This window comes from Mercenaria mercenaria, chromosome 18 (genome assembly GCF_021730395.1).
Source record: "Mercenaria mercenaria strain notata chromosome 18, MADL_Memer_1, whole genome shotgun sequence".
Taxonomy (NCBI): domain Eukaryota; kingdom Metazoa; phylum Mollusca; class Bivalvia; order Venerida; family Veneridae; genus Mercenaria; species Mercenaria mercenaria.
The window spans coordinates 44,997,871-45,022,101 of record NC_069378.1 but is presented as its reverse complement, the minus strand read 5'-3'; the positions used below and the strand labels follow the sequence as shown (position 1 = coordinate 45,022,101).

The 24,231-nt window shown below is 34.6% G+C and overlaps 1 protein-coding gene across 3 annotated transcripts; it reads right to left on the bottom strand.

The window, feature by feature from the left end:
* LOC128550844 (tripartite motif-containing protein 44-like) lies at positions 1–23,825 on the bottom strand. 3 transcript variants are annotated; one of them, XM_053530691.1, is made up of 11 exons: positions 20,225–23,650; positions 18,745–18,822; positions 13,328–13,526; positions 12,518–12,671; positions 11,790–11,864; positions 11,255–11,332; positions 8,893–8,967; positions 8,362–8,439; positions 4,940–5,035; positions 4,414–4,491; positions 1–705 (listed from the first exon to the last, which is right to left on the bottom strand). In XM_053530691.1, exons 1-11 carry the CDS (start codon positions 20,331–20,333, stop codon positions 685–687), a joined length of 1,041 nt encoding a protein of 346 aa, XP_053386666.1. In that variant the 5' UTR covers positions 20,334–23,650; the 3' UTR covers positions 1–684. The 3 variants fall into 3 exon arrangements, with proteins under 3 accessions (XP_053386666.1, XP_053386668.1, XP_053386667.1); XM_053530693.1 differs by lacking the exon at positions 4,414–4,491 and having other exon boundaries at positions 4,940–5,014; positions 20,225–23,825; XM_053530692.1 differs by lacking the exon at positions 4,414–4,491 and having other exon boundaries at positions 20,225–23,649.
* Between the last annotated feature and the right edge of the window lie 406 nt (positions 23,826–24,231).

The window sequence follows — 24,231 nt, the reverse complement described above, 5'->3', positions numbered from 1 at the left end:
ATTATTTCAAAGCGTAATTTACGCTAATACACATCTTATCTTGAGCCCTGTAAACAACTTTACTTACCGAAATATTGATTAAAAGATGTGTAGATATATGAATTTACAGTTACAGGTGATATACTGATTTATATATGATCTGTTAATTACTGTGTACGTGCTCTACTGGGTGAAGTTCTGCAAAACAGCTTCCCTTGACACTTTAGAGTATAATATCTACGCCCCTGTTAGCACTGGTATTACTATTAGGAGGCTTAGCATCATGAAAAATGGAATACATACATTGAAAACAGTACCTACCGTAGAACTAGTAAAACCAACATGAATATTTCATATTTTCAACAACTGATGACAACACCTTCGTTGACAGCAAATGGTGTAAAATTATTAAAGGGAAGTCACCACTGTTAGTCAGTTTGATTGTAATTACATTTGCGCGCTTGTATTAAAAATCTTTCAAATGTGCGAAATTATGAGAGATACAGTGAAGTATATATTACATTTGTGTTTATCATACAGTACATAGTGCTCAATAAAATCAAGCGTAACTATAGTAACATTTCAACACTTACTGATGGAAGGCGAATCCAAATTCTTGGCGATATAGAATCTCAGTGTCGCCGCTTTAATATGCAGTGGAACTGCCGTCTTTTTATGATGTAGAAAACATCTACTAGATTCTGTCTACACTACTTTCCGGGTATACTGTTTACAAAAAATTCTTTACGGAAATGATCAAAAAGTTACATTTCAAATCAAAAATAAAATTTGAAAGAAATATCATCTTTCAAACTAGAACCGTAAGACGATGAATCCATATACTTTTTAAACACTTAAATCCATTGCACGCTGAGCATGCGCATTTAACCTGCTCGGTTTTGCACGCTGGGCATGCGCATTTAACCTTCTCGGTTTGGCACGCTGGGCATGCGCATGAGAACATTTATTTGCGCGGCAGCGCACGCTGCACGCTGAGCATGCGCAATAACTATTTCTCGTTTATGCACGCGTTTCTAACCGTGCAACACGTTTCACTTTTCGCCTTCAACACGCGAGTTGCTCGCGTTATCCCGCAAACTCAGGGAACAAACATGCAGGCGCCACTGTATTTGACCTCCTGACCTAGTTTTTGAGGCACATAAACCAGTTTCGAACTTGACCTAGATATCATCCAGGAGAACATTCTGACCAATTTTCATGAAGATCTTATGAAAATTATGGCCTCTAGAGAGGTCATAAGGTTTTCGTATTTTTAGACCTACTGACCTAGTTTCTGACCGCACATGATCCAGTTTCAAACTTGACCTAGATATCATCAAGATGAACATTCCCTCCAATTTTCATGAAGTTCTTATGTAAAATATGGCCTTTAGAGAGGTCACAAGGTTTTTCTATTATTTGACCTCCTGACCTAGTTTTTGAAGGCACCTGACCCAGTTTCGAACTTGACCTAGATATCATCAAGTTGAACATTCTGACTAATTTTTATGAAGATCTTTTGAAATATATGGCCTTTAGAGAGGTCATCAGGTTTTTCAACTTTTAGACCTACTGAACTAGTTTTTGAAGGCACATGACTCAGTTTCAAACTTGACCTAGATATCATCAAGATAAACATTCTGACTAATTTTCTTGAAGGTCTTGTCAAATATATGGCCTCTAGAGAGGTCACAAGGTTTTTATATTTTTAGACATACTGACCTAGTTTTTGACCGCACGTGACCCAGTTTCGAACTTGACCTAGACGTCATGAAGGTCAACAATCTGACCAATTTTCATGAAGATCTTGTGAAAAAAATGGCCTCTAGAGAGGTCACAAGGTTTTTATATTTTTAGACCTACTGACCTAGTTTTTGACCGCACGTAAACCAGTTTCGAACTTGACCTAGATATCATCAAGATGAACACTCTGACCAACTTTCATAAAGATCCCATGAAAAATGTGTCCTCTAGAGTGGTCACAAGCAAAAGTTTACGCACGCACGGACGCACGGACGGACGACGGACGCTGCGTGATCACAAAAGCTCACCTTGTCACTTTGTGACAGGTGAGCTAAAAATAATCTTTATGTATTTTTTGTTTGTTTTAACGTCGCACCAACACAAATATCGGTCATATGGAGACTTTCCAACTTTGGCTGCATTACTGCCTTACTGCACCACGGGCTGGCACCTGGGTACACCTTTTGAATAAGCAGACAGGAAACAACATCTTATTGACATTTACCCTACAAGTGTAACTGTGTCCTTTCAGTTTGAGCATGACATTTCGTCTGATTATTCGAAACATTTGTACCAAATGATATAATCACCCCTTGAGTTATCGACCAGACGAGACAGACACTTTTAATACTATGTAAATATTTACATCAAAGTAAGATCTACTTTTACTTCAAAGCTCAGTGTGTGGCTTTTGTCTCGTTATGGGTAATATATGTGCAAAGTAATATTATAATCCTAATATTAAGATTCCTTGATGTAACAAACTATCCATGTTGAGAAATTCACCCTGACTTTAAACTAGAGATCTGGATGCTCTACAAGACATATTGCCTCGATATGGTGAAGACTTGTGGTCAGTAATATCAAAATATCTGGATGGATGAAAAAGATATGACTGAGACAGAAAAGCAATGCTACTGACTTTGATGTTTCATTGAGCTTTCAGCAAGGGGTATATGTTTGCCCACGATATGTCGCCTTATGATTTGAAACATTTTAGCCAAAAAGTATTAAAATTCTTTGAGTTATGAACTGATTTACGGATGCTTAAGAACTTTCATCAATATTTTTCAGCTACTTACGTATAGTAGAACAGCTCAGTATATAAATATAAAGAGAAAAATATTTAAATACACAAACATGTAAGAGAAATGACAAATAGGAGAAGAAAAAATGACCAAAAATAATTGACCTAAAATGTAATCTTTGAGCTAGGGATCTATGTATTCCACATGACATAATATCTCATTATGAGGAGTATGTGCGTCAGTTATTAATAATTGTACAATTTCTTGACGGATAGCTGAGTTATAGTGCGAACTTGGAACATACCCTGTTTTCATTTAACCTGTATAAGTGCCATTGACATTTGATACAGGGCTTATTTGAGTTGCATAAGGATATCACTTAATTATCGGAAAAGCTTTAGAAAAGTAACATTAAAATATCTTGATGGATGCCACAGATATGTAGTAAAAAAAACAGACGCTAATGCCTCGAAACCTCAAAGTATACAATGACCTTGAACGAGGTATTTTTAAGTTGCACATGACGCACTGCAGTTAGTTCTAGGCTAAACAGGTGGCCTTTGACTTGCTAAGGGTAATATTTGTGCAAAGTTATATTGCAAGTCCTGACATTTAGATTCCTTGATGCAACAGATTGGACAGAAAAATATCCATGTAGACAAATGACCTTAATCTTTTATCTAGAGAGCTGGATGCTCTAAGAGACATATTGCCTCATTATGGGGAAGACTTGTGACCGGTTATATCAACATTCCAAGAATGGATAAAAGAGTGATGAATCGATCAGAAAAACATGTTTATTGTCATTTAATGTCCTAGTGTGACATTGAGGTTTTAGCAAGGAGTCTGGGTTTTGACTATGACACATCATCTCATTTCCGGGATCATTTTTGCTAGGTATAATTAAAATCCCTTGATGGATAAATGATAGACGTATTGAACGGACAGGGGTTTTAACATAATTGACCCTCAAATTTGCGATGTTGGTCTGGACATTACGCAGGACACGTCATTTTATGTTATAATCCCTAAACGGATTGCACATTTACGACAGGACAGGAAACAGAGTTTGTTTATATTATGTTAACAGGAAGCTTTGATCTTAAAGCAAGTGGTCTAGCTGTTATGCGTGACACATTATCGTGTTATGTGGGACATTTGTGGAAAGTTGTATTGAAATTTCTTGATGGATAACAGAGTTATGGATCGAAGAGGAAAAAGTTGACAGTTGGAGCGAATGCCGGACGGACAAAAAACGCTGTCCTTATAGTCTGCAAAACTGGATTTCAACCACTAGCAGACTAAATATTTCACTTTTAATTGCAGAAATTTCTGTAATGATATACGTATACTATGTCTGGAATTGAGCAAACCGATGATTACCTTTCCAGTGTCGCTGTGTATTTCATCTTCTGATTTTCAATTACGTTATCCGATTATGCTTTTAGATGACTTCTTAAAATATGAGATAGGGAATACTTTTTTTATTGGTTGCCAAGGAAAACAAATTCGCTAAATGTCCACATGAATGTTCATTGTATCTATATTAATCTTATTCGAACTAAAATGTTTACAAAATGAACTAAGAAGTTAAAATAGGTCAAATAATGTATAATATATCACCTACGAATGTCTGTCTGTTTATTAAATGATAAATAATTACCTCTTCCATCTGACCCTGGCTTTGATTTTTGCCCTCTTCAATGTTTCCTAGACATTTTTCCGATGCTGGCAATATCGGCTTATTAGATAACAACAATTATTTGATTTAAAATAAATTTCTTCCAGATTAAATATACAATTTTATTTTATGTAGTAATTTTGTTCTTCAATGTGTGAGTTTCACTGAAACGAATGATCACTTTCTAACAACGTATTTTCATTTTAAAAAAATTAGTATAAAAGATAAAGAAAGAAACTCTTGCTTAGATAATAAAACTCTATAATGTTATCATAAATATAACAAATGTTGCTTGACCTTAACATTGGGAATAGATATAAGGTTTAAAAAAAACATGTTCACATTCAAACTAGGGAAAAGTTGCAAAGTGAATGGTAAAATCTACAGGCGCAGACACAACAACGGAGGTGTCTGGGAAGTTCAATTGAAGTTTGTTTTATTTCTAATGAAGAAAGGCAAATTTTCAAATACCAATGCTCTTTCTAGACATAACCAAGAAAAAAGTTACCTGTTCGTCATTATTTTTCTGATTTTCCTCTTCCCTTTCTTTATGTTTGTCTTTTTGAGTATCCATAGCAGGCTTCTTCAATGTCCGGATGAATATCTATGTAAAACATTGATTTATTGACTTTGAAATAAATAATGGAGGTAAAGGGACGTGACCCAGTTTCGAACTTAACCTAGATATCATCAAGCTGAACATTCTGACCAATTTTCATGAAGATCTTATGAAAAATATGGCCTCTAGAGAGGTCACAAGGTTTTTCTATTTTTAGATCTACTGACCTAGTTTTTGAATGCACGTGACCCGGTTTCGAACTTGACCTAGATATCATCAAGTTGAATATTCTGACTAATTTTCATGAAGATCTTGTGAAAAATATGGCCTTTATTTAGGTCACAAGGTTTTTATATCATTTGACCTCCTGACCTAGTTTTTGAAGGCACATGACCCAGTTTCAAACTTGACCTAGATATCAACAAGGTGAACATTCTGACCAATTTTTATGAAGATCTTATGAAAAATATGGCCTCCAGTGAGGTCACAATGTTTTTCTATTTTTAGACCTACTGAACTAGTTTTTGAAGGCACATGACCCAATTTCGAATTTGACCTAGATATCATCAAGATGAACATTCTGACCAATTTTCATGAAGGTCTTGTGAAAAATATGGCCTCTAGAGAGGTCACTATGTTTTTATATTTTTAGACATACTGACCTAGTTTTTGACCGCACGTAGCCCAGATTCAAACTTTTTCTAGATATCGTCAAGATAAACATTCTGCCCAATTTTGATGAAGATCTTATGAAAAATATGGCCTCTAGAAAGGTCAAAATGTTTTTTTATTTTTAGACCTACTGACCTAGTTTTTGACCGCACGTGACCCAGTTTCGAACTTGACCTAGATATCATCAAGGTGAATACTTTGACCAACTTTCATAAAGATCCCATGAAAAATTTGACCTCTAGAATGGTCAAAAGCAAAAGTTTACTCACGCACGGACGCACGGACGGACGACGGACGCTGCGTGATCACAAAAGCTCACCTTGTCACTTTGTGACAGGTGAGCTAAAAACAATCTTTATGTATTTTTTGTTTGATTTAACGTCGCACCAACACAAATATCGGTCATATGGAGACTTTCCAACTTTGGCTGCATTACTGCATTACTGCACCACGGGCTGGCACCTGGGTACACCTTTTGAATAAGCTGACAGGAAACAATATCTTATTGACATTTACCCTACAAGTGTAACTGTGTCCTTTCAGTTTGAGCATGACATTTCGTCTGATTATTCGAAACATTTGTACCAAATGATATTATCACCCCTTGAGTTTTATCTACCAGAAACGAGACAGACACTTTTAATACTATGTAAACATTTACATCAAAGTAAGATCTACTTTTACTTCAAAGCTAAATATGTGGCTTTTGTCTCGTTATGGGTAATATCTGTGCAAAGTAATATTATAACCCTAATATTAAGATTCCTTGATGTAACAAACAATCCATGTTGAGAAATTGACCCTGACTTTAAACTAGAGATCTTGATGCTCTACAAGACATATTGCCTCGATATGGCGAAGACTTGTGGTAAGTAATATCAAAATATCTGGATGGATGAAAGAGATATGACTGAGACAGAGAAGCAATGCTACTGACTTTGATGTTTCATTGAACTTTCAGCAAGGAGTATATGTTTGCCCACGATATGTCGCCTTATGATTTGAAACATTTTAGCCAAAAAGTATTAACATTCTTTGAGTTATGAACTGATTTACGGATGCTTAAGAACTTTCATCAATATTTTTCAGCTACTTACGTATAGTAGAACAGCTCAGTATATAAATATAAAGAGAAAAGTATTTAAATACACAAACATGTAAGAGAAATGACAAATAGGAGAAGAAAAAATGACCAAACATAATTGACCTAGAATGTAACTTTTGAGCTAGGGATCTATGTATTCCACATGACATAATATCTCATTATGAGGCGTATGTGCGTCAGTTATTAATTGTACAATTTCTTGACGGATAGCTGAGTTATAGTGCGAACTTGGAACATACCCTGTTTTCATTTAACCTGTATAAGTGCCATTGACATTTGATACAGGGCTTATTTGAGTTGCATAAGGATATCACTTAATTATCGGAAAAGCTTTAGAAAAGTAACATTAAAATATCTTGATGGATGTCATAGATATGTAACAAAACAGAAGCTGATGCCTCGAAACCTCAAAGTATACAATGACCTTGAACGAGGTATTTGTAAGTTTCACATGACGCACTGCAGTTAGTTCTAGGCTAAACAGGTGGCCTTTGTCTTGCTAAGGGTAATATTTGTGCAAAGTTATATTGCAAGTCCTGACATTTAGATTCCTTGATGTAACAGATTGGACAGAAAAATATCCATGTTGACAGATGACCTTAATTTTTTATCTAGAGCGCTGAATACTCTAAGAGACATATTGCCTCGTTATGGGGAAGATTTGTGACCGGTTATATCAACATTCCAAGAATGGATAAAAGAGTGATGAATCGATCAGAAAAACATGTTTATTGTCATTTAATGTCCTAGTGTGACATTGAGGTTTTAGCAAGGAGTCTGGGTTTTGACTATGACACATCATCTCATTTCCGGAATCATTTTTACTAGGTATAATTAAAATCCCTTGATGGATAAATGATAGACGTATTGAACGGACAGGGGTTTTAACATAACTGACCCTCACATTTGCGATGTTGGTCTGGACATTACGCAGGACACGTCATTTTATGTTATAATCCCTAAATGGATTGCACATTTACGACAGGACAGGAAACGGAGTTTGTTTATATTATGTTAACAGGAAACTTTGATCTTAAAACAAGTGGTCTAGCTGTTATGCGTGACACATTATCGTGTTATGTGGGACATTTGTGGAAAGTTGTATTGAAATTTCTTGATGAATAACAGAGTTATGGATCGAAGAGGAAAAAGTTGACGGTCGGAGCGAATGCCGGACGGACAAAAAACGCTGTCCTTATAGTCTACAAAACCGGATTTCAACCACTAGCAGACTAAATATTTCACTTTTAATTGCAGAAATTCCTGTAATGATATACGTATACTATGTCTGGAATTGAGCAAACCCATGATTACCTTTCCAGTGTCGCTGTGTATTTCATCTTCTGATTTTCAATTACGTTATCCGATTATGCTTTTAGATGACTTCTTAAAATATGAGATAAGGAATACATTTTTTCTTGGTTGCCAAGGAAAACAAATTCGCTAATTGTCCACATAAATGTTCATTGTATTTATATTAATCTTATTCGAACTAAAATGTTTACAAAATGAACTAAGAAGTTAAAATAGGTCAACTAATGTATAATATATCACCTACGAATGTCTGGCTGTTTATTAAATGATAAATAATTACCTCTTCCATCTGACCATGGCTTTGACTTTTGCCTTCTTCAATGTTTTCTAGACATTCTTCCGATGCTGGCAATATCGGCTTATTAGATAACAACAACAATTATTTGATTTAAAATAAATTCCTTCCAGGTTAAATATACAATTTTAATTTATGTAGTAATTTTGTTCTTCAATGTGTAACTTTCACTGAAACAAATGGTCACTTTCTAACAACGTATTTTCATTTTAAAAAAATTAGAATGAAAAATAAAGAAAGAAACTCTTGCTTAGATAATAAAACTCTATAATGTTACCATAAATATAACAAATGTTGCTTGACCTTAACCTTGGGAATAGATATAAGGTTTAAAAAAAAATATGTTCACATTCAAACTAGGAATAATTTGCAAAGTGAATGGTAAAATCTACAGGCGCAGACACAACAACGGAGGTGTCTGGGAGGTTCAATTGAAGTTTGTTTTTATTTCTAATGGAGAAAGGCAAATTTTCAAATACCAATGCTCTTTCTAGACATAACCAAGAAAAACGTTACCTGTTCTTCATTATTTTTCTGATTTTCCTCTTCCCTTTCTTTATGTTTGTCTTTTTGAGTATCCATAGCAGGCTTCTTCAATGTCCGGATGAATATTTATGTAAAAAATTGATTTATTGACTTTGAAAGAAATAATGGAGGTAACGGGACGTGACCCAGTTTCGAACTTATCCTAGATATCATCAAGCTGAACATTCTGACCAATTTTCATGAAGATCTCATGAAAAATATGGCCTCTAGAGAGGTCACAATGTTTTTATCTATTTTTAGACCTACTGACCTTTTTATGACCGCACGTGACCCATTTTCGAACTTGACCTAGATATCATCAAGTTGAACATTTTGACTAACTTTCATAAACATCCCATGAAAAAATTTGACCTCTAGAGTGGTCACAATCAAAAGTTTACGCACGCACGGACGCACGGACGGACACACGGACGGACGACGGACGCTGCGTGATCACAAAAGCTCACCTTGTCACTTTGTGACAGGTGAGCTAAAAATAATCTTTATGTATTTTTTGTTTGATTTAACGTCGCACCAACACAAATATCGGTCAACCCGCCCGCTTAGCCCAGTAGGTAGAGCGTCGGTCTACGGATCGCGGGGTCGCGAGTTCGATCCTCGGGCGGGGCGTATGTTCTCTGTGACTATTTGATAAACGACATTGTGTCTGAAATCATTAGTCCTCCACCTCTGATTCATGTGGGGAAGTTGGCAGTTACTTGCAGAGAACAGGTTTGTACTGGTACAGAATCCAGGAACACTGGTGAGGTTAACTGCCCGCCGTTACATGACTGAAATACTGTTGAAAAACGGCGTTAAACCCAAAACAAAAAAAAAAACAAATATCGGTCATATGGAGACTTTCCAACTTGGCCACGATATGTCACCTTATGATTTGAAACATTTTAGCCAAAAGTATTAAAATTCTTTGAGTTATGAACTGATTTACGGATGATTAAGAACTTTCATCAATATTTTTCAGCTACTTACGTATAGTAGAACAGCTCAGTATATAAATATAAAGAGAAAAGTATTTAAATACACAAACATGTAAGAGAAATGACAAATAGGAGAAGAAAAAAATGACCAAAAATAATTGACCTAGAATATAACCTTTGAGCTAGGGATCTATATATTCCACATGACATAATATCTCATTATGAGGAGTATGTGCGTCAGTTATTAATAATTGTACAATTTCTTGACGGATAGCTGAGTTATAGTGCGAACTTGGAACATACCCTGTTTTCGTTTAACCTGTATAAGTGGCATTGACATTTGATACAGGGCTTATTTGAGTTGCATAAGGATATCACTTAATTATCGGAAAGCTTTAGAAAAGTAACATTAAAATATCTTGATGGATGCCATAGATATGTAGTAAAAACAGACGCTGATGCCTCGAAACCTCAAAGTATACAATGACCTTGAACGAGGTATTTGGAAGTTGCACATGACGCACTGCAGTTAGTTCTAGGCTAAACAGGTGGCCTTTGTCTTGCTAAGGGTAATATTTGTGCAAAGTTATATTGCAAGTCCTGACATTTAGATTCCTTGATGTAACAAATTGGACAGAATTTTTGCTAGGTATAATTAAAATCCCTTGATGGATAAATGATAGACGTATTGAACGGACAGGGGTTTTAACATAATTGACCCTCAAATTTGCGATGTTGGTCTGGACATTACGCAGGACACGTCATTTTATGTTATAATCCCTAAATGGATTGCACATTTACGACAGGACAGGAAACAGAGTTTGTTTATATTATGTTAACAGGAAACTTTGATCTTAAAGCAAGTGGTCTAGCTGTTATGCGTGACACATTATCGTGTTATGTGGGACATTTGTGGAAAGTTGTATTGAAATTTCTTGATGGATAACAGAGTTATGGATCGAAGAGGAAAAAGATGACGGTCGGAGCGAATGCCGGACGGACAAAAAACGCTGTCCTTATAGTCTACAAAACTGGATTTCAACCACTAGCAGACTAAATATTTCACTTTTAATTGCAGAAATTTCTGTAATGATATACGTATACTATGTCTGGATTTGAGCAAACCCATGATTACCTTTCCAGTGTCGCTGTGTATTTCATCTTCTAATTTTCAATTACGGTATCCGATTATGCTTTTAAATGACTTCTTTAAATATGAGATAAGGAATACATTTTTTGTTGGTTGCCAAGGAAAACAAAGTCGCTAAATGTCCACATGAATGTTCATTGTATCTTTATTAATCTTATTCGAACTAAAATGTTTACAAAATGAACTAAGAAGTTAAAATAGGTCAACTAATGTATAATATATCACCTACGAATGTCTGGCTGTTTATTAAATGATAAATAATTACCTCTTCCATCTGATCCTGGCTTTGATTTTTGCCTTCTTCAATGTTTTCTAGGCATTCTTCCGATGCTGGCAATATCGGCTTTTTAGATAACAACAACAATTATTTAATTTAAAATAAATTCCTTCCAGATTATATATAGAATTTCATTTTTTTTTAAGTAGTAATTTTGTTCTTCAGTGTGTGACTTTCACTGAAACAAATGGTCACTTTCTAAAAACGTATTTTCATTTTAAAAAAATTAGTATGAAAGATAAAGAAGGAAACTCTTGCTTAGATAATAAAACTCTATAATGTTATTATAATTATAACAAATGTTGCTTGACCTTAACCTTGGGAATAGATATAAGGTTTAAAAAAAACATGTTCACATTCAAACTAGGAATAATTTGCAAAGTGAATGGTAAAATCTACAGGCGCAGACACAACAACGGAGGTTTCTGGGAAGTTCAGTTGAAGTTTGTTTTTATTTCTGATGGGGAAAGGCAAATTTTCAAATACCAATGCTCTTTCTAGACATAACCAAGAAAAAAGTTACCTGTTCGTCATTATTTTTCTGATTTTCCTCTTCCCTTTCTTTATGTTTGTCTTTTTGAGTATCCATAGCAGGCTTCTTCAATGTCCGGATGAATATTTATATAAAAAATTGATTTATTGACTTTGAAAGAAATAATGGAGGTAAAATTTGTAAAGGCCATCACATTTAGGCATACTAAAATTGCAGATAGAATCTTAGAATCTGGATGAATTTATATATGTTAATTAACCGTTAAGAATTATGCTTTGATGTTGTTTCTTTTTGTCAGAATAGGAAACATTATTAACAAACCAAATACATTTATAATAAAGCTATTGTTAAAATGTTCCTGTGTTTAATTGTTCTTCTCTTGTCCGCTGGCGGTTTTGATAACGGAAAAACACATAAGCTTCGTTATTACCAGTATTTAACTAAGGTTTTCTTGGACACATAAGATACGATCTCAAATAATCAAATTTCAGTTTTTAAAGCAACCCTAAAGGAAGAGAAATTGAATATAATTAGGAATAAAGTAACTACTAGTATCAAAAATCCTACAGGAAATGCATTCTAGAATAAATTATGCAATTTATACATATTTATCAGTTTTCTACCAAACATATTCTTTACATAATGCCAAAATGTATCTGATTTTCCGTATATAGGGAAACTTGTTCATGTGATGTAAGTAATTTGGTTCATTAGTTCTGTAACTGAGGCCTGTGTTTAATATGTACTAACTCACGTACCTGCTGCGCGTTGTTTAAGTCGTGTGATAATCGATGCTCTATTATATTTGAACAAACGATATGTGGTAAAATATTTGCATTTTCCATGCCGTCAGATGAGCATCCAACATCTTTGCCCTCTGCTGTGTTCGTTGTACTTTCTGTCGATTCCTTCCTAATAGAAAAGCATAACAAAATTAAACTACCTGTCGGTAACTCCTTTCTTTGCTTTTTTCAAATGTACAGTTGTTTGCACAATAGGAACTTATTATCAGAATGGTTCAACATCCTACACGGAACACGCCAAGGAGGAAAAAGTTCCCCAATACTTTATCTTTTATTTAATACATGGCCTTATCCGTGAACAAAATAGTAACATGGGTATCTGTATCTGTATCTGTATAGGTCCTTGTTTCATGGGCCAAAATCTTTTTATTTTTATGGCTGTGAATTATGGAAATATGTGTCTCTCTCCAACATAATGCAATAGCAGAAGAGTTACAAATATTACGCGGTTGTCGACTTTAATGCATATGATTTCAATCGGTCGATATCTTTCGATTATAAAAAGAGTCGACTTATAAAGTGGCTTAAAGTACCTTGCAAAAGGAAACCTTTTTACCTGACATAATTATATGTATTAAATTATACAATATTTTACAAAAAAAAAATCGAAATGAGGAGGCAACATTTGTATTGCTGTTATGCGTCTTAATCAAAGCGTTAAACAACAAAGTTTATAAAGAATCAATAGGATCAATAGTGATAACAACAGTGTCTGCGAAATCCAAAGAAACGCATGAAAATGGTACAAATATATTTCTGGCTTACCCATGAGCAAGGTAGACATTATCTCCCAAAGGAAGAATTGTGTGATGTCTTGTTACCGTCACACCTTTGTGACAATCTAAATGTTTCTGACACAAATATTCCCTGCAATCATTGCAGAAGCATACTGCAGTTGACGTAGCTTTACCATCTGTGCAACTCTCACAGTGTTTCCCGGATTTTAATATTACTTGTGATGACTCTGCAGTAAAAATATATTAAACTGTCTCTAATCTGATGCTTAATGGTTTATCAATGTTAAAACTATGAATGAATTTCCACAGAAACGCTACAAAGCATTGTTCTCATAAAAGGACGCCATCGATGTCATGACTTGACGTGTCAGTTACTGCTCAGAATTAATAGCTTTAATGTTGAAAGTATGTTATTTGAACCATTTTTAACGAATCCCGTAACCTATATATATATTAAATGTAATTCAAAGACGTTGACACTGGTCTATTTAAGGAACACAACTTCAGCTTATTACTTGTATGTCAAAACTTACCGTGAATAATTTCAAGCACAATGATTTTTCCAAATGTCAGACGATGAGTACTACAGTTGGAATTTGCTTAAATGAATGCACACAATATGAACTTATTACTTACATTAGAAAAAAAATGTTTTGAAGCTACATTAAACAAGAAAGATATTTTTCTAAAACATTATTTATACATAATGATAAAATGGTAGATATAAGATATTTCAAACATCTCTGTTGGCATGGTTACTTTAAATGTTAAGATAGAAGTGTACCATGCAAAGTGTTAAGTATTCTGCTATTAATAGTACCTCGATATTCCGTGTATAGCACTAAAGCCGTCGGAAAAAAAAGCGGTTATTATACATAGTTGTTTAAAGATGAGACCAACGAAACACGGAATTCCCGCGACATATTAGAAAGCCAACACGCATACATGCATACTAATAAAATTTTCAACTTTGCAGACTTCTACGGATAACATTGAAACTGAAATAAACTGATAAGTGTTAAATAACCGTATTTTTCTATACTTGAAGGGACAGAGATAAACGAACTTGAAGCAGCTAAAACATTAAATTACACAAAGTACAATCTACAGCAGCTTTGGTTTCACTAATTAGATTTTACCTGCTAACAAGGTATACTACCTACATAAACATATTATCATACACTTATTCTAAACCAATAAATACTATCAACATATATATTAATTATTTTGGTAAATTGGTAAAACACATAATGCTGCACTCAGTAAGATACCTTAATGCAAATGAAATGCAGTATTGAATTGGTATTTTATTACACTTCAGCTCTTAAAATTCCAGATGATGTTGCATTAAATTTTTTTTTTATTATTTGAAAGGTATAAAACTGGGACATCACATGATGGTCACGTTGAGTAAAATAGTCACACTTATTTCGGTTTTCACCTCACCAGAGCACACCGTGCTCAAGATGAGCTATTGTGACCGGTCATTATCCATCAACAGGTAAAGTTTGAAACTGGGTCATGTGGGGTCAAAAACTAGGTCAGTAGGTCAGATCAAAGGAAAGGATTGTGAGCACTCTAGAGATCACATTTTGACCCAATCTTTATGAAACTTGGTCAGAATGTAAGTCCTGATAATCTCTAGGTCACTTTTGAAACTGTGGGGCCAAAAATACTAGTAAGGTCAGTAGGTTAGATAAAAAAAAAGATTGTGAACACTCTAGATACCACATATTTTACTTAATCTTTATGAAACTTGATCAGAATGTTAGTCATGATAATTTCTATGTTTAAACTGGGTCATGTGGAGTCAAAAACTAGGCAAGTAGGTCAGATCAAAGGAAAAACTTGTAAACACTCTCGAGATCACACTTTGACCCAATCCTTATGAAACTTGATCAGAATATTAGTCTTGATGATCTTAGATCAAGTTCGAAACTAAGTCATGTGGAGTCAAAAACTAGGTCAGTAGGTCAGATCAAAGGAAAAGCTTGTGAACACTCTAGAGACCACATTTTTGACTCAATCTTTATGAAACTTGATCAGAATGTTAGCCTTGTTGATTTCTAGGTCAAATTCGAAACTGGTTCAAGTGGGTCAAAAACTAGATCAGTAGGTCAGATCAAAGGAAAAGATTGTGAGCACTCTAGAGATCACATTTTTGACCCAATCTTTATGAAACTTGGTCAGAATGTAAGTCCTGATAATCTCTAGGTCACCTTTGAAACTGTGGGGTCAAAAATGTCGACATAGGTCAGATCAAAGGAAAAGCCTGTGAACACTCTAGAGACCACATTTTTGACTAAAACTTTATGAGACTTGATTAAAATATTAGTCTTGATAATTTCTATGTGAAGTCTGAAACTGGGTCATGTTGGGATAAAAACTAGGTCAGGTCAGTAGGTCAGATCAAAGGAAAAGCTTGTAAACACCGTAGAGACAATATTTTTGACCAAATCTTTGACAAACTTAGTCAACATGTTAGTCATTATGATTTGTAGGTCAAGTTCGAAACTTGGTTAGGTTTAGTTAAAAACTAGGTCAGTAGGTCAGATCAAAGGAAAAGCTTGTGAACACTCTAGAGACCACATTTTTGACTCAATCTTTACGAAATTTGAAAAGAATGTTAGCATTGTTGCTTTCTAGGTCAGATTTGAAATTGGGTTAAGTGGGGTCAAAAACTAGGTCAGTAGGACAGATCAAAGAGAAACACTGTGAACATTCTATAGATCACATTTTTGACCCAATCGTTATGAAACTTGGTCAGAATGTTCGTCTTGATAATTTCTGGTTCAAGTTTGAACTGGGTCTTGTGGATTCAAAATGTAGGTCAGTAAATCAGACCAAAGGGAAAGCTTGTGAGCACTCTACAGACCATATTTGTGCCCCAATCTTTATGCAACTTGGTCAGAATAATAGTCTTGATGAACTCTTGGTCAAGTTTGAACCGAGATATTGTAGGATCAAAAACTATGTCAGTACGTCAATTCAATGGAAAACCTTGTGAACACATTAGAGACCACATTTGTGACCCAGTCTTTATGAAACTTGGTCAGAATGTTAGTCTTGATGATTTCTAGGTCAAGTTTGAACCGAGATTATGTTGGATCAAGAACTAGGTCAGTACGTCAGATCAATGGAAAACCTTGTGAACACTCTAGAGATCACATTTTTGAAACAATTTTTATGAAACTTGGTCAGAATGTAAGTCTTCGTGATTTTTAGGTCATGTTTGGAACTGGGTCATATGGGTAAAAAGCTAGGTCAGTAGGTCAGATCAAAGGAAAAGCTTGCGAACACTCTAGAAACCACAGTTGTAACTCAATCCTTATGAAACTGGGTCAGAATGTTTGTCTTAATCCTTCCTAGGTTATGTTTGAACTTAAGGTTATGTAGGATCAAAATCTAGGTCACTAGGCCCGGTGAAATGAAAATACTGTAGAGACCACAATTTAATTTTGAAACTGAGAATCAGTCAGAATGTTTGTTTTGATAATTTGTAGGTCAAGTTCAGATCTGGGTCATGTAGGGTAAAAAACTAGGTCACCCGGTCAAATCAAAGGAAAAGCTTGTGAAATCTCTAGAGGCCACAGTTGTAACCAAATCTTAATGAAATTTAATCAGAATGTTTTTTCTTGATGATCTTTAAGTCATGTTTTACTATTGGTCATATGGGGTCAAAAACTAGGTCAGTAGGCCAGATCAACTCTGGTAAGCGATATATAGGCCACCATGGCCCTCTTGTTTACTGTTCTGTTTGTTACAGATATTATATTGTTTATGGTCACAACCAATTATAAGACAATCTCAGTACTGTTTTAGACTACTTTTGTATCTCAAGAAAAGTATTAAGCCTTACTGTAGACATAGACCTGTGTAAATTATGTACAATATATTTCCGTATTGGATGCAATATACAGTCTAACATGCACTATCGTTCACATATATATGGTGTGACCCCACTTAGAACGGCCGCCTTCTGTTCCGACCGTTGAAATCTATTCCCTATATAATGGCTCTTTTATACCGTGACCCTGTGTAACGTGATCAGCAGCCAGTAGAAATGTCTGCATGATTCGTTACAATAACAATGCGTCTTTAGTTCTACTGTATAGCTGCACTATCAAGAGTAAATGTGTTGACTTGAACATGCCTAATCAGCAAAAAACTACCACGATTTGAAACATTTTGTACATTGATTATGGTAGGCAAATATAATAGTTGAAACATTCCCAAAGTAAATTTATGAATTTGATATTATATCTGTTATAAACAGGTATAGATTGTAAAATTCGAATCGAATGCTACCATCATTTACGCGAAATTGTTCATTCCTGAAGAAAGGGAATACGAATTCATCATATGCTTTGAAAAGGGAACTGCTCCTATTAGTTCCGAGTGAATAGATTGTTTCGATCTCCTACATCTTAAACGTTTCAATCACCGATTTAAACAGGTTAGACTTTATTCCGTATTGCACGATGCAATAATTGTGCTTGAAATCACCATGTCAACTTAACGGTAAAAAACATTGACCGATGTACGATCGCAGTAATAAATTCGCAATAAACTTTTGACGCAGTGTTTTGGGATTATAGATTTAATTTGTCTGATTATTTTTGCTGAGAAAAATAATCATATATATCAACAAGTTTAACATAATTCTGTACATTACAAGATATATCTGCACCCGTACCCATCCGGAAAACAAACTAAGCATGCCTATCGGAATTGGTACTCGTCCAAATGCAGCGCTGAATGGCAATAACCTAAAATATGGATTGAGAACTCTATATCAAATACATTAAAGCTGTAAGCCTTGTTGATATTGCCTTTTGTAGTCGTATCTATCTAAACTTGAATTACATTAACATATTATTTCAATTGTGTGCCAGATAAAATCTAAACAAACGGTTTATTTCAATCGTTTAGGCTTCACGCCTTCGTCACGGGATAATAATAAACAACATATTTAAAGTCATAGTAACTTAGGTTAAAAAGCATGAAATAGACGGCCGTATAACTGACGCGACTAATAATACACTTGAAACAGTTCTGAAAAATTAGTAGCGGATCAAATTAATGACAGCTTTGTTTTTGGATTACTTTTTATTGATAAGTTCTACTACGGCACTGTTATCGGACCGAAGTATAATTTTCTTGTTGCAGTCTTTTTTTTACCCTAAATATAAAATGCTATGTTAATAGGTATAAGTTCCAGGTATATGATTTCTTTGTATATATAGTTTTCCCCCCAAAAAAATTACCAAACAGTCTAGTTTCCATCGAAATAAGCCTCATATCCTAAATTTGAGTTGCCCGAGGAATCTGTGTACATTTCTAGCTGAGTACTGTCAGTTCATTCTTGTTCGCTTTATATGCAATAACCATTAAATTCTCCAAGAAATTGTTTACATAACAAAACATTTGCATCATATTTCATACCTTTGCTGATGCGTACGAAATGATATGTTATTTTTGCATAGGTCATTCCGTCGTAGAAGCGCCGGTCGAATGCTCTTCCTGAAGGTAACGCCAAAGAAATAAAAGTTAAGAGTCCGACCATCGACTGTAAGTCTTTCAACATAAATTTCTCAGCGTAAATGAGCTGTAAAAAGACATTGTTGTGCTTTCTGTTTTTTTTTTATTGGATACCGGACAGTCCGGTGACCAGAGTCTATTTGAAGTATAAACCTAAATATGTTATACTTACCCCACCTTTTTAGAGCTTAGTGGTACGTTTAGCTCCTTGCATGTTGTATAGAATGTTTGCATTAGAGAAAGACATTCATCGAAAGGCCTTCCGGAAGCCATAAATAGTAATCGAGCAGATGGTAAAAAAAAAAAAAATATTATTATTATTATACCAGATTTATATAGCGCCCTTTTCATGATAAACACGTTCAAAGGCGCTTTACAGCAACTGCAGCCACAGAGGGCGCGAAATCATCTGCTACTCTACTAGTACAGACACAGAGCGATCTGACCAGAGGGACAGAGTGAAATAAAGCCCCCAGAACAGACAGAGAGAACTTTTCAGATATAGACGTGTCCGGCTTACTTAGCCTAGCTCTTTTCGAATAGACAGTCTGGTTCTTTAACGTGCCCGGCCCACCTTAATCTGCTTCTTTGCAAACTAACTATTGCAGAAAATTTGATTTTTTTTTCCGAAGATTAAACATGAATAAGATGCCCCTTGAAGAAGCATCTTATGTACCGAAAGCCTTCATCCGAATTAATGGCAGATGTTCGAAATCCCGAGCCAGATTGGGCATACATTGAATGTAGACGAGATATCAGCTTTTGTTATGAATACGGGTTGTCCTAATCCTTTGACCATTCGAACTGCAAAAATTGCACGTGACAGAAACTGTTGTCAAATGAAATCATTTATATTGTTCCCGGTCGAGAATGAAAGATGGTTAATTAACCTCCAGCCTCCGGTGTTGTTTTGGAACAAGACCTGCCGAATTGATTCTAAGATTCAAGAGTGGAGAAAATATTTATAAAGTTTAGAAGAAAGAATTTCTTTCTGACTTATTGCAGATTTAAGATTTTTTGAAAATACTGAAGGACGCGGACCCATATATTCATGCTTAAAACCTGTAGTGAAACCATGTAAAAGGTAGTCGGAGTCGTGTTTATTTGGATATTGAATAAGTTGTGTCTTTTCGCAAGAGCATCGATATTAATTGATGAAGCTCCTAGGTCATATAAACCTATTTTGAGTAGTCTGTCCGAATAATGGTCTGGGATACTGTGCTTGATAGCCTGTTCTGAAACTTATAGAAGGCCTTATAGGACGCATAGATTGGAATTGTGTGGTTTCATCTTATCAATATATAGATTGGTGCATTTTCGTATGAAAATACACTACTTGACCGCATAGAAACATTTATTGTTTAAATTATAACATGTTTGGTACCGTGTTGGAATGCTGGCTGGTCCTGACCCATGGCAGGTTGATGGGAATCCCTTCTTCCGTCCGCGTCCCGCCGACGTGGCTTCTGTTTGTTTTTGCGTGATTTTGGCATAGTCCAATATGAAAAAGAATAAAATAATTGTCAGTAAAAATTGAAATATTTTTATCAAAATCTAGTTTAATATATAATTATTTGTAGTTTACTATTGATTTGTGAAATGACTTTGCACACTATCATATGGTTCTAGCCTACATTTCGAAGACAAATTTCTCATTAAGTATTTTCACAATTTCCAAATCGTTTCGAGTCAATGATAAACCAGTGTGTTAGTTAATTTATTATAGCAGAAACTGGTTTGTATCTGTTTCTATCAAGATGTTTTTCTTATTCTATCTAGGCCAGGGTATATTTTCTTGAAAAAAATAAAATGTTTATTTCCATAAAACTATAAAGTCATCACTTTACTGAAGTTTTAAATATATGAATTCCAGTCGAATAAAGTGACAAAATCTGTTTATTTAAGGAAAACATAACATTTTAAGATTAAAATCCTATAAATAAATAAAAACGAAGGCCGATATTTTTGCAAACAACCTCTGCTTGATTTATCTATACACTGCTCGTAATGTAAAGTTATTGATGCATTACATATGTAAATAGGTATACATGTATTACTGACCGATCAGTTTTATTACAGTGGTTCAGGTTGTTATTTAAGTACATGTCAATATCTGTAAAGCCCTGTTGTAAGTGATGGCAGATATTTGTGTGCTGTATAATGCTAATACTAAGGAAAGGCAGTCATCGTATCAAGGCCGTAGGGTGGGTTCTTGCTTGGGATAAGTACCAGTGGCACAGAAAATATTTGAGCCGCGCCATGAGAAAACCAACATAGTGCAATTGCGACCAACATGGATCCAGACAAGTCTGCACATCTGCTTAGTATAGTCAGGATCCATGCTGATCGCTAACGGTTTGTAAAATTCCAATAGGCTTTGAAGAAAGCGAACAGCATGGATCCTGACCAGACTGCGCAGATGCGTAGGCTGGTCTGGATCCATGCTAGTCGCAAAGCCACTATGTTGGTTTTCTCATTGCACGTCTCATTTGGCTTAAACGTGTAATAAAAATGTATCCGAAATGACAGTTCTTTGTGGGGTTTGCCTAAGAAAGCTGTATTGGAAAAGCTTAATCGGGATAAGTCTGATAACAAGCCATCTAAATATAATGTTGTCTGATCAGGGCTGAAGTTGTGGGCAAAACACATTCGAAGTTTGTCATTTGTAGGGCTAAAGTAGAAGCAGGTCGCTGCAAAAAAATCCACCTGAAACTCGGCTGGGCCTTTTAGTTAGTTTTCGCGTCTGGCCGTATTTGTATATGAAATCTGAAAGGAAAACGACTTGACACATCACTTTCGTGGCATCACACTGAATGTGAAACCGTCACTGATATGACCTGCCATGAAGCTACTGTTCTTGACCTTTGCATCACATGCATATCAATGCCAAGCGTTATTTCTGTTGGATAAAACTATAGTCAGGATCAGATTAACTGCTGTGCACATATTGCCTATTTTATGTGGTGTTTAGGCTTAGTCCGCCGCAAAGAATAATCTTCAATTCAGTTTTCATAGACGGAAGAACATGAAGTAATGTATGCGTGTTACATTTAGTATGTGTCTAAACGAAATAAATAAAAACGCACAGAAGAAGATGAAAAAATAAAGAAATGAAAAATATATAAGAAATACAAAAAGTTGTAAAAACAAAAAAGAAAACAATTACATCCTCATCGCTAGTGGAGTGCGCGCCGCGAGAAGGGCATGCAGAAGATTACCTGGTGTGTTGCTAGTATTTTACAGCATATATTTGCCAATGTATAACATGCCTATGTGTACCCTTTCAAAAATTTGTATATCATTTGAGTTACAAACAGAAAAAAAATAAAGGTATGTGAATATCAAATTAGTAAAAATGAATATAAAAAGTTTTGGTAACTTTACATTTGGGAACACCCTTTAGTTACATTTTTTGTTTAAACGTACTGTTCCACCCCTTGCATCAACACAGTAGTCACATTACGTCATTTAAAATGTAGCTACTTTCGCTTGACTGTAAAGTCGTTCGGGTAAATTTATATCGAGATAAATTTATCAATACATAGGATTTTGTTGTCGTTTTATATTTCATGAAAGATTATTGGTCCAAAATAGAAATGATGCAATACCATGTGTTCGTCTAACATAAATGTGTCCTCTTCGTCTAGATCTAAATAATCTGGGAAAAACTAAATTATACAAGTGTCATCTCACATCAAGTAGTTTAATCCCAGAACAGTTTTAGGATGTATGATTGTTAAAGAAAATAAATTAAAACAAAAATCAACATGGCGATGATCAAAATGCAGCCCCCATATGCTTCGGAATAAAAATTACAGCAGAAATTGTTCCTAGAGATTATTTCATATTTAATTTAGTCTTTAAATATTTATAGATAACAAAATCATTATTTTAGTTATTTTTCTTTAGTAAATAATAATTAAACGTACAATGTAAAACAAATTAAATAATAGTTGACGTCTACCTTGCAATGGTGCTGTTGAGAAAAAAGAAAGTTCCAAAAATCGATTAACTTATACACTAAATGAATTGTCTCCCTTGAAATCTCTCTTATACAAAAAAAAAAGAAATCTAAGGAGACCCTAACTAGATGTTTGGTTCCGGTGGTGTGTTGTATAAGATATGTGTACTTAAACGAATAAAAAAACGTAATATTTACAGATCTCTTATTTACTTAACGCTTACTTTGTATTTATAATTACTATCTAAAAAATTATACAAGCTTCGAAATAAAATTGCATTAACCGAATATGCCCCTTTTAGTGACTGGAATATTAATAATTTCTCTAAACTTCTACAAATTGTATAACTTACAAAGAAACTTTTAAATACTATAAACAAATTGACTCACAACATAAAATTCTATTTATGCGAGTAGTAAATGAATGCATTTACAGCGGATAAATGACCTTGCCATGTTTCCGCCGTTGTGCGGCGTATTCATCACGAAAATACAAAAAAAGAAATACTGATAACTTAATTGGAAGAAAAACAATTTATACAATTCATATAATCAAGAATCAAGATGAAAGCTTTATGTTAATGGCTATAATATATCATGATTGCTTTATGAAATGATTTAGCTGATAATTGCAACTGTCCGAAATTGTCTTTTTTTTGCGCTGCTCATGTCAAACAAATAAACACAGAAAATGTGTAATCAAAACGTAAAAAAAAATGTTTGTTTTGGTTTTAACGCCGTTTTTCCAACAGTATTACAGTCATGTAACATGGATAATATACCAAACTCACAGACAAAGAAAATCTTACCTTAATTCATGGCGACCAGAAGGATTGTCGTAACTAGGAAAACATTTTGTAACCCAAACGAGGCTACATTAGCGTATTTAACTGGTCCGGTGTAATTGCTTTTGTATCAAACTCTTCATAAATCCAGATACGAAATTTATTATTATTTCTCCTTTGGACTTGTTTTGTTTTTTATTAAGCGGTAATTATTCCTGAGTTATAAGAGCAAACGTATTAGGTGTCTGAATAGCACCAAAATATGTATTTTAATACATTGCTACGAGAGAATCACGTAGCCCACAAACATCTACGCGTCTGCAAAAGTATGTTCTATATTCGTCGATAAACGTACCTAGATAAATTGTTAGATTTTGTTCGCTTCCAAAGTCAAGGACATAAGATACAATTAAACAAAACAACTATCATTGTTCTCTTCTAAAAGATAATGACATGTACATTCATTGGGTCGCAACATGTAAACAATTCTTTTTTCAATAAATCGTTTACAACTAACGTAACCTTATATATTACACATTGAATGCATGTTTTGTATTATAACGTTAGCTCCGATTATTTTTATTCTTTAATTAACATCTTATATGCGGGTATATGATTTCAATATCCGGTGTACTGAAAAAGCTT

Coding starts and splice junctions, on each gene's coding strand:
- LOC128550844 (XM_053530691.1), bottom strand. CDS start 20,333: ATGCCAAAATCACGCAAAAACAAACAGAAGCCACGTCGGCGGGACGCG. Junction 13,527..18,744: donor TTTCGTACGCATCAGCAAAG/GTATGAAATATG, acceptor TTTTTACTGCAG/AGTCATCACAAGTAATATTA. Junction 5,036..8,361: donor GCCATGGTCAGATGGAAGAG/GTAATTATTTAT, acceptor TGTTTTACATAG/ATATTCATCCGGACATTGAA.